The 13,266-nt window shown below is 42.7% G+C and overlaps 1 protein-coding gene across 1 annotated transcript in view; it reads right to left on the bottom strand.

Annotated features, from left to right (window-relative positions):
- Positions 1–13,266, bottom strand: part of SMC6 (structural maintenance of chromosomes 6) — an 869,177-nt gene that overhangs the window by 276,835 nt on the left and 579,076 nt on the right. The window contains 1 exon segment of the mRNA XM_053711237.1: positions 1,540–1,677. Coding sequence (XP_053567212.1) covers positions 1,540–1,677 — 138 coding nt within the window.

The raw sequence follows: 13,266 nt of genomic DNA, 5'->3' as shown, positions 1-13,266 counted from the left end.
CTGCATACCAGATCCTGCGAGGCCACGCAGGTGCCATTAGAATTACAGATGCTCTCTCCTGTTTGATACGAGCAATGACTCGTGGAAGGAAAGCAAACGGAGGAAACAGATGCCAGACTGAAATCCCAAGGAACCGCAAGAGCATTTATCAGGGCGGCCTGCGGATCTCTCAACCTTGAACTGTACCTTGGATGCTTGGCATTCTGCCGAGACGCCATCATATCCAACTCCGGCATCCTCAATTTGAGTGTTAACCTGGAGAACACCTCCGGATGGAGTGCCCACTCCCCGGGATGAAATGTCTGTCTGCTCAGCAAGTCCGCTACCCAGTGGTCCACACCTGGAATGTGGATGGCATAAAGACAGCAATTGTGAGCTTCTGCCCACTGAAAAATCCGAGCCACCTCCTTCATGGCTAAGCTGAGATCCTCCCTGATGTTTGATGTAAGCCACTGAGGTGATATTGACTGACTGGAACCTGATAAACCAGACTAAGGACAACTGAGGCCAAGCCATCAGAGCATTGTAAATCGCTCTCAACTCCAAGATATTTATGGGGAGAGCAGACCCCTCCCGAGTCCATAGTCCCTGCGCATTTAACGAGTTCCAGATTTCTCCCTAGCCCAGCAAGCTCACACAATCTTAAGTGAACTAAGCCATAGATAATAAAACTCATGAACCACCACAATAAGGTTAACGCTTTCCTCTCATAAAGGAGATTAACCAGTCTCTGTCTCACATACAAAATAAGCCTGCTCACTGCCAAAAATTAACCCTGTACCCAGGATTCTAGTCCCATAATTGAATGCAGAGAGTTGAAGCTTAACCCATTCAGTGCCAGCCTCCCAGCCCCAGCAGAAAAATGGCACTTACCTGCACTTCTAGCCATCCGGCAGGAGGACTGCTCACAAAGTGTGAAAGGATGTCAACTCCTTACAGAGGCCTGTGCAAAAAAGAAAGAACAGAGTAAACCTACTCTGGATTTCTGTACTAGGGCAGCAACATGTTAGGAAAACGCAGCAAGGCCCAACTTACAAGTTTCTAACTGCTCTAAAGCCACCACTACTCTACTACTACTACTACTACTGAAGAGATTGATGTGGACTACACCCAAAAATCTTGCTTGTAGCAAACAAAATCAAATTTTCTTCAGACACCAAAACTTCACCTCCTCCATTAACAGAGGCAATGAGAATGACTGGGGATTATGGGTAGGGGAGTGACACTTAACAGCTTTGCTGTGGTGCTTTTTGCCTCCTCCTGCTGGCCAGGAGTGATATTCCCACTAGTTATAGAAGACGTGGTGGATTCTCCATATGTTAGTAAAGAAATTATAATAGCATTGCATTTTCTTTTTCTAGTTACCACAGTTTTGCATCGTGATTTGGACTATTTTAAAAAAAGGAAGATCTTAAGCCATGCTTTATACAGTTAGATGCATGGATTAGTTTCCCAGTTTAACTTAGGGGTAAATGAATAATAGAGTATACAGAAAAGCAAACACCATTCTATATGAAGTGAAATGAGACATTAAAACACAAGCTTCATTGGGCAGGTATCAAGAAATATAAGTTGATAAAGTAAATTTTGTCTTACCAGCGTAGTAATGTCTATGGATGGTTGCTCTTCGACATTTTCTAAATCTGTAATACGGCCAGACACTTCTCTGATTTGCATCTAGAGTATTAAAGAAAAGTGAAAAATAAAACTGTTTGGCAATGTCTCTAAATTTTTACTGAAGTTAAACAGCACATTTAAAATCAAATCTGATTACTAGGTAAAGGAATATTGTACACAATATGTTCGGGTTGCAAAGGAAAGAACTGCAAGTAAGTCTTAAACATTTTTTTGTTGCCTGAAACAGTTAAGCAAACGTGTATTACCTTTAAGTTAACCTCTTAACACGTGCAAAAACAATGTCCTAAAAGACAAGAAAAAAGGAGGCGCCTGATGGTGTAATGTTCCTTTGAGTGTGTAAAAAAGGAACAGCAGGGTAAAAAAGGAACAGCAGGGTAAAAAAGGAACAGCAGGGTAAAAAAGGAACAGCAGGGTATTCACAACGATCCTTGAATATTGCAATAAAACACAAACCAAGGCTTTAGAGCCGCTCGGCTGACTCAGACACGCCAGCTGGAACACAGGTCCACAGCAGGAATCGTCACCAATGACGTCTCAAACCCAAGAGGAGAACCAACCAATCAGGAAGGACCTACGATAGGCCCACGTAGGCAACAAAGTGATTCTCCCAAAAGACAGCAAGGTGGAGCAGGGTACGATAATAAAAAGAAAATGTATGCTTACCTGCTAAATTTATTTCCGTGGGAATATAACTCCTGGCCAGCAGGAGGAGACAAAGAGCACCACAGCAAAGCTGTTAAGTATCACTCCCTTTACCATAATCCCCAGTCATTTGACTGAAGGGAAATGGAAAAAGGAATAACACAAAGGTGTAGAGGTGCCTGAGGTTTAATCAAAAACAACTGTCTAAAATTTAAGGGTGGGGTTGTGCACTCACCATTTCCATAAATAAATAAATTTATCAGGTAAGCATACATTTTCGTTCCTAAGATATGAGTCCACAACGTCATTAATAAGTAGTGGGAACCAATACCCAAGCTAAAGGACACAGATGACTAGGGTGGGACAAGACAGGTAGACCTAAACGGAATGCACCACAGCTTGCAGAACCTTTCTCCCAAAAGAAGCTTCAGCTGAGGCAAAAGTATCACATTTCAAAATTTTGAAAAAGTATGCAGAAAAGACTAAATTGCAGCCTAGCAATCTACTCCACAGAAGCTTCATTGTTGAAGACCCAAAAAGAGGAGACAACCCTCATGGAATGAGCTGAAAGTCTCTCAGAAGGCTGCTAACAAGCAGTCTAAAGTAAAAAGAATTAAACTTCTCAACCATAAAAAAGAGAAGCAGTAGCTTTTCAACCCTACATTCTCCTGAGAAACACAGAAAACAGGGCAGAGAACTGGCGAAATCCTTAGTTGCCTTTAGGTAGAATTTCAAAGCATGCACAACTTCCAGATTGTGCAACAAACGTTCCGTATGAGAAGAAATAACAACAATTTTCTATCTGAAATCACTTAAGAAAGAAATCCCAACTTCTAACGAAGAATCACCTTAGCAGCACGAAAGATAAGATAAGGCGATCACACTGCAAAGCCGAGAGTTCCCAAAACTCTCCAAGAAGAAGAGAACAAAATGAAACAAACCCTTCCAAGATAAGAACTTAATATCTATGGAATGCAAAGGCTTAAATGGAGCCCGCTGCAAAAATCTTAGAACAAAGTTAATGCTCCAAACAGAAGCAACAGACTTAAACACAGGCCTGATTCTGACTAGGGTCTGACCAAAAGATAGAACCATCTGGCACATCTGCAAAACATGAGAAACAATTTCTTCTCCAGACCTTCCTGGATAAAGGACAAAATCCCAGGAATCCTGACCTGACTTCAAAAGTCCTTAGAGCCACACCAATAAAGGTATTAACGCCATACCCTATGGAAATCTTTCTAGAAACAGGCTTTCGAACCTGAATCAAGGTCATAAGACCGACTCAGAAAAAACACGCTAATAAAGAACTAAGCGTTCAATCTCCAAACAATCAGTTTCAGAGAAACGAGATCTGGAAGAAGGAATGGACCCTGAAAAAAAGGAACTTCCTCAGAAATAACCTCCAGGGTGGAAGAGATGTCATCTTCACTAGGTCTGTATACCAGGTCCTGCGAATCCATGCAGGAGCTATTAGAATTACCAATGCTCTTTCCTGATTGATACGAGCAATGACTCGTGAAAAGAGAGCAAACAGAGGAAACAGGAATGCTAGATTAAAATCCCAAGGACCCACCAGAGCAACTATCAGGGCAGTCTGCGGATCTCATGACCTTGAACCATACCTTGGAAACGTGGCATTCTGTCGAGACACCATCAATTTAACTCTAGCCCCCCCCCCCCATTTAAAGGTGAACTTGGATAACACCACCGGATGGAGAACCCACTCCCCGGGATGAAAATTCTGTCTGCTCAGGAAGATCTCTTCACAGATGTCCACTCCTAGAATGTGGAAGGCAGACTGACAGTCAATGTGAGCTACCGCCCACTGAACAAAAACGAGCCACCTCCTTCATGGCTAAGGAACTCAGTTCCTCCCCGAGCCACCGAGGAGAAATTGTCCTACTGGAACCTGACAAACTGGCTAAGGACAACTGACAAGCCCTCAGAGCATTAACATAGAAAAATCATTCTCCACTTCATAGATGTTGATGGGGAGAACAGACTCCTCTTGAGTCCAGAGTTCTTGCTCCGTAACGAGTTCCAGACTGCTCCCCAGCTCAGAAGGCTGGCGTCCGTGGTAACAATCACCTAGGAATGTCTTTAGAAACATGCGTCCTGAGAAACTCTTAAAGCTGAACCAGATCTAACCTCTGAGGGAGATCCGAATGGACACCACTCTATTAACTGAGCATGCATAACTGCAGAGCTCTCAAATAGACTCGAGAAAAGAGATGACATCCCTGGGACCCTCAGACCAATTACCTCCATACATTAAGCCACTGAAGAGTGAAGGGAAAATCAGCTACAGCTGAATTCAAACTCCCAATCCTCTGGATACAGGATGGCTAAACTATCTACCGGACTACTATAGATTGCTGTAGGCCGAACAGTAGACTGTAGAGACAGGTAAGAGAAAGAAATCTTTGATTGTCTGGCCTCCTAGATATATTCTCATAGATAGAGAATCTAATAAGGTCCCCAAAAAATTCACCCTTGTAGTTGGACCAAGGGAACTCTTTGAATACCAGAAGTGGAGTACGAACCCACACGGACATACGTCCAATGGATGCTAAGCGCAAAGCCTTAACCACTTGGTCATCCTGGTACCTGACGAATCTCAGAAACTTGAGAAGATCCCTGATAATGGGAACAAGGATATACACATCCTCCAGGTCTATGTTCGTCATGAACAGACCCTCTTGAAGCAAAGGAGTAAGGATACTACTTTGGAGTACTGTACTCTGCGAAACTTAAAGTAAATACCTAGATCACTCGCAGATAAGAAGGACCTGAACACAGTTCAAGAATGCCTCTCAACATACCTGGACTGCAGATACTCTAGCAAGGAGAATCTGCCCCTGGTAGGAAATCTTAGTCCGCTACCCCCTGGACCAGGACTGGTTTGAGAGTAAAACAAAAAACAAAAAAACTGGACTGTCCCTGCAGGAAGAGGGAAAGGAAGACATTTTTTTATTTAGTCTATTCTACTTGATGTGTGGTAGAAAAAAAAACCTCTTTCCACCCGTTAAGTCGGAGTTAAATACTGCCAGACCAGGTCCAAACAAGGTCTCAGCCAGAAGCTTGTACTTGGAGGAAACATTAAATATATTGACACATGTCTTGGTCTATTTGGATATTGGACCTGCATGTGCTGAGTTATAAAGCCTAGACTGTGTCGCTAAGCTGCAGGTAGGCTCCTCAGCTGACCAAGATTCATCCATAACACCCCGCGGACTGGCACAGCAAATCAGATTAGACAAATCATCGCTCTAGATGAACCAATAGACCTCCAGCTTCTTATACATGGATCCATAAAGGAGTAGCTATCCTCTATAGAGATCGAAGTTCTCTGAGCCATAGAAGAAATGCTCCCTTCTACTTAAGGCACCGTGCACTTTAATGGAGTAAGCGACAGTAAAATCCTTTAAAGGACGTGAAACAGGGAGAAAGGTATCCCTAGCTTCTCCTACTCCTGAAAATGTTCATAGCACGTCTTGAAACACTTACTCCAAGGAAGGAACATCATCAAAATGATAAGTTTACAAAACTTCCAATGGTTGATAACGAAAGAGATATATTGGTATCGTCCAAGTAGCTAAAACCTCCTTTAACAGTACACGGGAAGTTCAAGCATACATCTGAAGGAGACCACTTCAGCATCAGATGAAGGAATTATACTGTCCGAATCTGAGATTTCACCCTCAGAAGCTACCGGTGAATCCTCCTCACCAGACCTAGGAAAGAAAGCGATCTGTGTAGCAAAAGTAGAGCAGAAACCTTATTATCTGAACCTTTAAAAATCCTCTTGCGGTTTCCCTGTAAAAGGAAAGGCAGAAAAAGCCGCAGATACCGCAGAGGATACATGAGCTGCAAACTCTGCAGGAAATACACTCCTCCAGGAGATTGAGAGGAACCGCAGGGCACTGCATGTGACGCCATAGAGGCTTGGGACAGATAAGGAGAAAGCTGTGGCATTGCCTGAACAGCATCATCCTGGGAGACATGAGGCTCAGAGGGCAACAACCTATCTGTGCATTTAATTGCATAGACAAATTTCTGCAGCACAGAATTACATAGACAAATTACTCTTGTAAAATTTGTCCTGAGAGGCATGAGGCTAAAACAAAAAGAATATCTTTATTTTTCAAAAGATTCATCTAACGTGAGGGACAGAAATGTTCAGAACAATATGGTCCTCAACAGTCAAAAAACAATTATGCCTATGAAACAGCCTCAAAGTACTCATTCTTGTCTGGAAAGAACTTGACATCTCCTAGACAGGATTAGCTGACCACTAGACCACAGTGGGATAAAGCTTATTAAAAAAGAAAAGAAAAAAAACCCATAAGGATTTATGTCCAAAAAATCATATGATTAAAGAGGTTAGTTCACATGCCTTTAATCAAAACGTACAATCACACTACGAAATCTGAATTTTTCATTAAAATTAATGATCCTAACAATCGCATACAAGTACATGTTAGAGAGAAGCGTATTGAAGCCGTTGCAAAGCAAAACAGCCCACTGATTCTTTTTAAACCATGTCCGGTTATATATGTGTGATTGTTATGCAGAGTTACTGTTAACTCTAAAAACTTCTGCAAAGTGAAATAATACAAATCACAATAACCCCTCCGTTCTTACTACGGAGAACGAGGCGGAGTAAGAACACTGACTCAACTAGAGTCTAAAATGGCACTGCTCCGCTTCTCTGCAGAGAAGGTGGCGGGGCCATAAAAACGGGGATTAAGCGCATATTATTGTATCGCGCGTCATCTTGCCGAAACTTAGCAAACTCTGTTATTCACAAGGAACTGTTTTCAAGTATCCTCCATGGATCAGAAAGCCAAAAAGGCGAAAAGGTGTGCTTCTCACTACCAATCCGTTCACATAGATGCCGCTATCATATTGAGCCGTATTGAAATTGGCGATTAACCCCTAAAGTACCATAAACGGAGGGCTAGTTTGAAAAAAACTTTAGATAAGATTAAAGTTAAGCCTAAGCCATCAAGGAGAGTCAACTCCTCCCTCTCTTGAAGGAGATAAACTCTTAAGTCTCCAATTTCACATGCCATGTAGTGCCTGCCCACTGCCAAAATAACCCTTATTATGGATTTTGTCCCCCATATCAATTGCAGGATCCTTAACCCCTTCAGTGCCAGCCTCCTAGCCCCAGAAGACAAAAGGCACTTACCTGCAAATCTAGCTGTCCGGCAGGAAGACAGCTCACCTGGTATGAAAGGACAGAGTAAACCTAATCTGGCTTTCTATACAAGGGCAGCAACATGTCAGGAAAATGCAGTGAGGCCAACCTCACAAGTTCCTAACTGCTTTAAAGCCACCACTGCCCTACTGAAGAGACTAACGTGGAGTACGGCTAGACCCAATCCTCGACAAAGGGGAAAGAACAGAATTAACCTAATTTGGCTTTCTAAAGAAGTTAAAATCTTGCTTGTAGCGAAGTAAATCCAATTTTCTTCAGACACCAAAACCTCACCACCTCCATGCACCAAGGCAAATAGAATGACTGAGGATTGTGGGAAGGGGAGTACTACTTAACAGCTTTGCTGTAGTGCTCTTTGCCTCCTCCTGCTGGCCAGGAGTGAAATTCCCACTAGTAATTGATGATGTTGTGGACTCACCATATCTTAGGAAAGAAAATGTTTTTTTATTAAAACATATGTTAAAACAAAATGTTGCACAGCAACGCGTGTCTTGGTAACAGTTGCCGTTTCATCAGCAACTGGTACTGAGAAACGCGTTGCTGTGCAACATTTTGTTTTAACATATGTTTTAATAAAAAACATTTTTATTATCGTACCCTGCTCCACCTTGCTGTCTTTTGGGAGATTCGCTTGGTTGCCTGAACTACGTGGGTCTATCGTAGGTCCTTCCTGATTGGTTGGTTCTCTTCTTGTGTTTGAGACGTCATTTGTGACGATTCCTGCTGCGGCCCTGAGTTCCAGCTGGATTGTCTGAGTCAGCCGAGCGGGTCTGAAGCCTCAGTTTGTGTTTTATTGCACTGGATGTTCAAGGATCATTGTGGGTACCCTGCTGTTCCTTTTTTACACACTCACTTTGTTATCAACGATATTACACCATCAGACGCCTCCTCTTTTTTTTTTTAGGACATTGTTGTTGATCATATCTTTGCTTCAGTGGTGCTGCCTGCTGTCACCTATTGTCCTACGGACACACAAGGACTTTAATCACTACATTTTGGACTTTATTAGAATTCATCTTGTTGATTGTCCATATTTGCTTAATTGTATTCTATATATGCACTGCTAACAACCTTTATATATATGCATTGCTCACTGTATTTTTATTGATTTTTAACTATCATCTGATTTTTGTTAGCAACTCTGCACATATTGCACACCATTATTATATATTCCCCCTTTGGGGGTATATTGGTGGTGCACTTCCCACACACAATATCAGTATTTATTGTGATGTAAACATCTTCACATGTGCCATCATCTGATCAATGGCTTAAAGGGCCATGAGACCCAAATTTTGAAACACTTGAAAGTGATGCAGCATAGCTGTAAAAAGCTGGCTAGAAAATATTTCATTACTGTTGGGAAATAGAACACCTGGCCACCAGGAGGCGGCAAAGACACCCCAGCCGAAGGCTTAAATATACCTCCCACTTCCTCATTACCCCAGTCATTCTCCAGAGGGAACAAGGAAAAGTAGGAAAAACATTAGGGCATAAATGGTGCCAGAAGAACAAAATAAATAGGGGACAGCCCATAGACAAGAAAAAATAGACGGGGGCCGTGGACTCCCCTTATCCGGAAGGAAAAAGATATGATCTGGTAAGCATAAATTATGTTTTCCTTCCTAAGATAGGGAGAGTCCACGGCTTCATTCCTTACTTTTGGGAAAACTGTAACCAAGCTCCAGAGGACACTGAATGAATAACGGGAGGGAACAAAAAGGAAGAGGCGGACCCTATTCTGAAGGCACCACAGCCTGCAAAACTTTTCCCCCAGAAGCTGCTTCAGCCGAAGCAAAATCATCAAACTTGTAAAATTTTGGAAAAGTATGTGAGGACCAGGTAGCCGCGTTACAAATCTGATCCATAGAGGTCTCAAATTAAAGACCCAAGAGGAAGCGACTGCTCTAGTAGAATGAGCCGGAGGACGATGTCCCGCTGTCTTGTAAGCTAAGTGGATGACACTCCTTAACCAAAAAGACACGGAAGTTGAAGTAGCCTTCTACCCCTTACGCTTCCCCGAATAGACAACAAACAAAGAGGAAGATTGTCTAAACTCCTTAGTAGCCTGAAGATAGAACTTCAAGGAGCAAACCACATCCAAATTGTGAAGTAAGAGTACCTTCGATGGAGGAGGATTAGGAAACAAGGAAGGAAGCACAATCTCCTGATTGATGTTGCGATCTGACACAACCTTAGGTAGAAAATCTATTTTAGTACGTAAAACTGCATTATCTGCATGAAACATCAGATAAGGGGGCTCACATTGCAAAGCAGAGATCTCAGTAACTTTTAGCCAATAAAATAAGAACCTTCCACGATAACAATTTAATGTCAACGGAATACAGAGGCTCAAACGGAACCTGTTGCAGAACCCGAACAACAAGATTTAGGCTCCAAGGAGGAGTCTCGGATCTAAACACAGGTCTGTTCCTAATCAGAGTCTTAAAGGACTGCACGTCTGGAAGCTCAGCCAGTCTTTTGTGCAATAAAACCGACAGGGCCGAAATCTTTCCCTTCAGGGAACTAGTAGAAAGGTCCTTCTCCAGCCCATCCTGGAGAAAAAGATAAGATCCTGGCAACCTTAACTCTGTGCAAGGAAAAACCACGCTCTTAAAACCAGAATAAGTAGGTCCTCCACACCTTGTGGTAGATACGCAGAGTAACTGGTTTACGAGCTTGAATAAGAGTATCAATGACACTCTCTGTCTAAGACTAATCGTTCAATCTCCACGCAGTGGGCCTCAGAGAATCTAGATTTTGATGAACAAATGGACCCTGTATCAGCAGGTCCCTGCAACAAGGTGACTTCCACGGAGAAGATGAGGACATCCCCACTAGATCCCCGAACCACGTCCTTCGCGGCCACGATGGAGCAATCAGGATTGCTGACACCAACTCCTGCTTGATACGGACCCCCACTTGAGGAAGAAGCAGTAATGGAGGAAAAAGATATATAAGTTTGAACCTCCAGGGCACTGCAAGTGCATCTATTAGATCCGCTTGGGGATCCCTCGACCTGTACCTGGGTAGCTTGGTATTGAGACGGGACGCCATGAGATTTATCTCTGGCGTCCCCCACTTGCTGCATATCTCTGACAGCGAACAGCTGTGGGCCTCGGCCCACTCCAGAATCTGAGAAACTTCCTTCATCACCAAGGAACTTCTCGTTCCCCCCTGATAGTTGATGTAAGCCATTGAGGTTATATTGTCTGATTGGAATCTGAAAAACTGGGATGAACCCAGAAGTGGCCAAGCCTTCAAGGCCTTGAAGATTGCCATAGTTCCAAAATATTGATCGGGAGGGAGCCTTTCTGGCACCCCAAACAGCTCAACGACCAGCCAATCCAGAGTGTCTAGAGGGAAACGCCTACGTATTGTCCAATCGTAGTGTGAGACTAGAAACACCTTCTGTTTTGGCTGCTATGTGTGGTTAAGGAGTGTACCTTCGGTCATAACATACACGCTCATTGGGTGACTTGAAAAAACTAGCTCAGATGCCCAAGTATATGGTAACAATATGACGATCACATTGTAAATTCTGGGTAGCAGAACTTATGCACTAAAAGAGCGAACAAATTTCAATAAGACACTACTATGTAACATAGCAATATTTAGTAAGTAAATTCGTTACGATCGTGTTCTGTATAATACCCCTGTGTGATTATCTTAATAAAAAAGAGACCAAACTAAACACTGATCCATCTGTACACACTGATAATATCCCCAGGATAATATCCCAAATCGGAATTCCGTGTTTGAGTCCTGAGTACTTTATATTGTTATAAGTGTGACATATTGTGTGTGTGAATTTGAATTGGGTTTCAGGTTAGATGGTAAATATTAAGACTGTGATCGTATTCATATGCAGTGGTGTCAGTATACAACATTATAACTTATTTGTTATAGAATATTGATCAAAGCTAAACAAATTGTTTCCTACTTTATACAGTCATATGAAAGAATGTATGCTCTCAATTATCCTCATAACTATATAAGTAATAATGGTTTAATCATAGCGATAACAGAATTTATGTTTACCTGATAAATTACTTTCTCCAACGGTGTGTCCGGTCCACGGCGTCATCCTTACTTGTGGGATATTCTCTTCCCCAACAGGAAATGGCAAAGAGCCCAGCAAAGCTGGTCACATGATCCCTCCTAGGCTCCGCCTTCCCCAGTCATTCGACCGACGTAAAGGAGGAATATTTGCATAGGAGAAATCATATGATACCGTGGTGACTGTAGTTAAAGAAAATAAATTATCAGACCTGATTAAAAAACCAGGGCGGGCCGTGGACCGGACACACCGTTGGAGAAAGTAATTTATCAGGTAAACATAAATTCTGTTTTCTCCAACATAGGTGTGTCCGGTCCACGGCGTCATCCTTACTTGTGGGAACCAATACCAAAGCTTTAGGACACGGATGAAGGGAGGGAGCAAATCAGGTCACCTAAATGGAAGGCACCACGGCTTGCAAAACCATTCTCCCAAAAATAGCCTCAGAAGAAGCAAAAGTATCAAACTTGTAAAATTTGGTAAAAGTGTGCAGTGAAGACCAAGTCGCTGCCTTACATATCTGATCAACAGAAGCCTCGTTCTTGAAGGCCCATGTGGAAGCCACAGCCCTAGTGGAATGAGCTGTGATTCTTTCAGGAGGCTGCCGTCCGGCAGTCTCATAAGCCAATCTGATGATGCTTTTAATCCAAAAAGAGAGAGAGGTAGAAGTTGCTTTTTGACCTCTCCTTTTACCAGAATAAACAACAAACAAGGAAGATGTTTGTCTAAAATCCTTTGTTAGAAACAACTTTCGGAAGAAAACCAGGTTTAGTACGTAAAACCACCTTATCTGCATGGAACACCAGATAAGGAGGAGAACACTGCAGAGCAGATAATTCTGAAACTCTTCTAGCAGAAGAAATTGCAACCAAAAACAAAACTTTCCAAGATAATAACTTAATATCAACGGAATGTAAGGGTTCAAACGGAACCCCCTGAAGAACTGAAAGAACTAAATTGAGACTCCAGGGAGGAGTCAAAGGTTTGTAAACAGGCTTGATTCTAACCAGAGCCTGAACAAAGGCTTGAACATCTGGCACAGCTGCCAGCTTTTTGTGAAGTAACACAGCCAAGGCAGAAATCTGTCCCTTCAAGGAACTTGCAGATAATCCTTTCTCCAATCCTTCTTGAAGAAAGGATAGAATCTTAGGAATTTTTACCTTGTCCCAAGGGAATCCTTTAGATTCACACCAACAGATATATTTTTTCCATATTTTGTGGTAAATTTTTCTAGTTACAGGCTTTCTGGCCTGAACAAGAGTATCAATAACAGAATCTGAGAACCCTCGCTTTGATAAGATCAAGCGTTCAATCTCCAAGCAGTCAGTTGGAGTGAGACCAGATTCGGATGTTCGAACGGACCTTGAACAAGAAGGTCTCGTCTCAAAGGTAGCTTCCATGGTGGAGCCGATGACATATTCACCAGGTCTGCATACCAAGTCCTGCGTGGCCACGCAGGAGCTATCAAGATCACCGATGCCCTCTCCTGATTGATCCTGGCTACCAGCCTGGGGATGAGAGGAAACGGCGGGAATACATAAGCTAGTTTGAAGGTCCAAGGTGCTACTAGTGCATCTACTAGAGTCGCCTTGGGATCCCTGGATCTGGACCCGTAGCAAGGAACCTTGAAGTTCTGACGAGAGGCCATCAGATCCATGTCTGGAATGCCCCACAGTTGAGTAATGTGGGCAAAGATTTC

Source organism: Bombina bombina, chromosome 4 (assembly GCF_027579735.1).
Source record: "Bombina bombina isolate aBomBom1 chromosome 4, aBomBom1.pri, whole genome shotgun sequence".
NCBI classification, from domain to species: Eukaryota; Metazoa; Chordata; class Amphibia; order Anura; family Bombinatoridae; genus Bombina; species Bombina bombina.
This window is presented reverse-complemented; position numbering and strand designations above follow the sequence as displayed.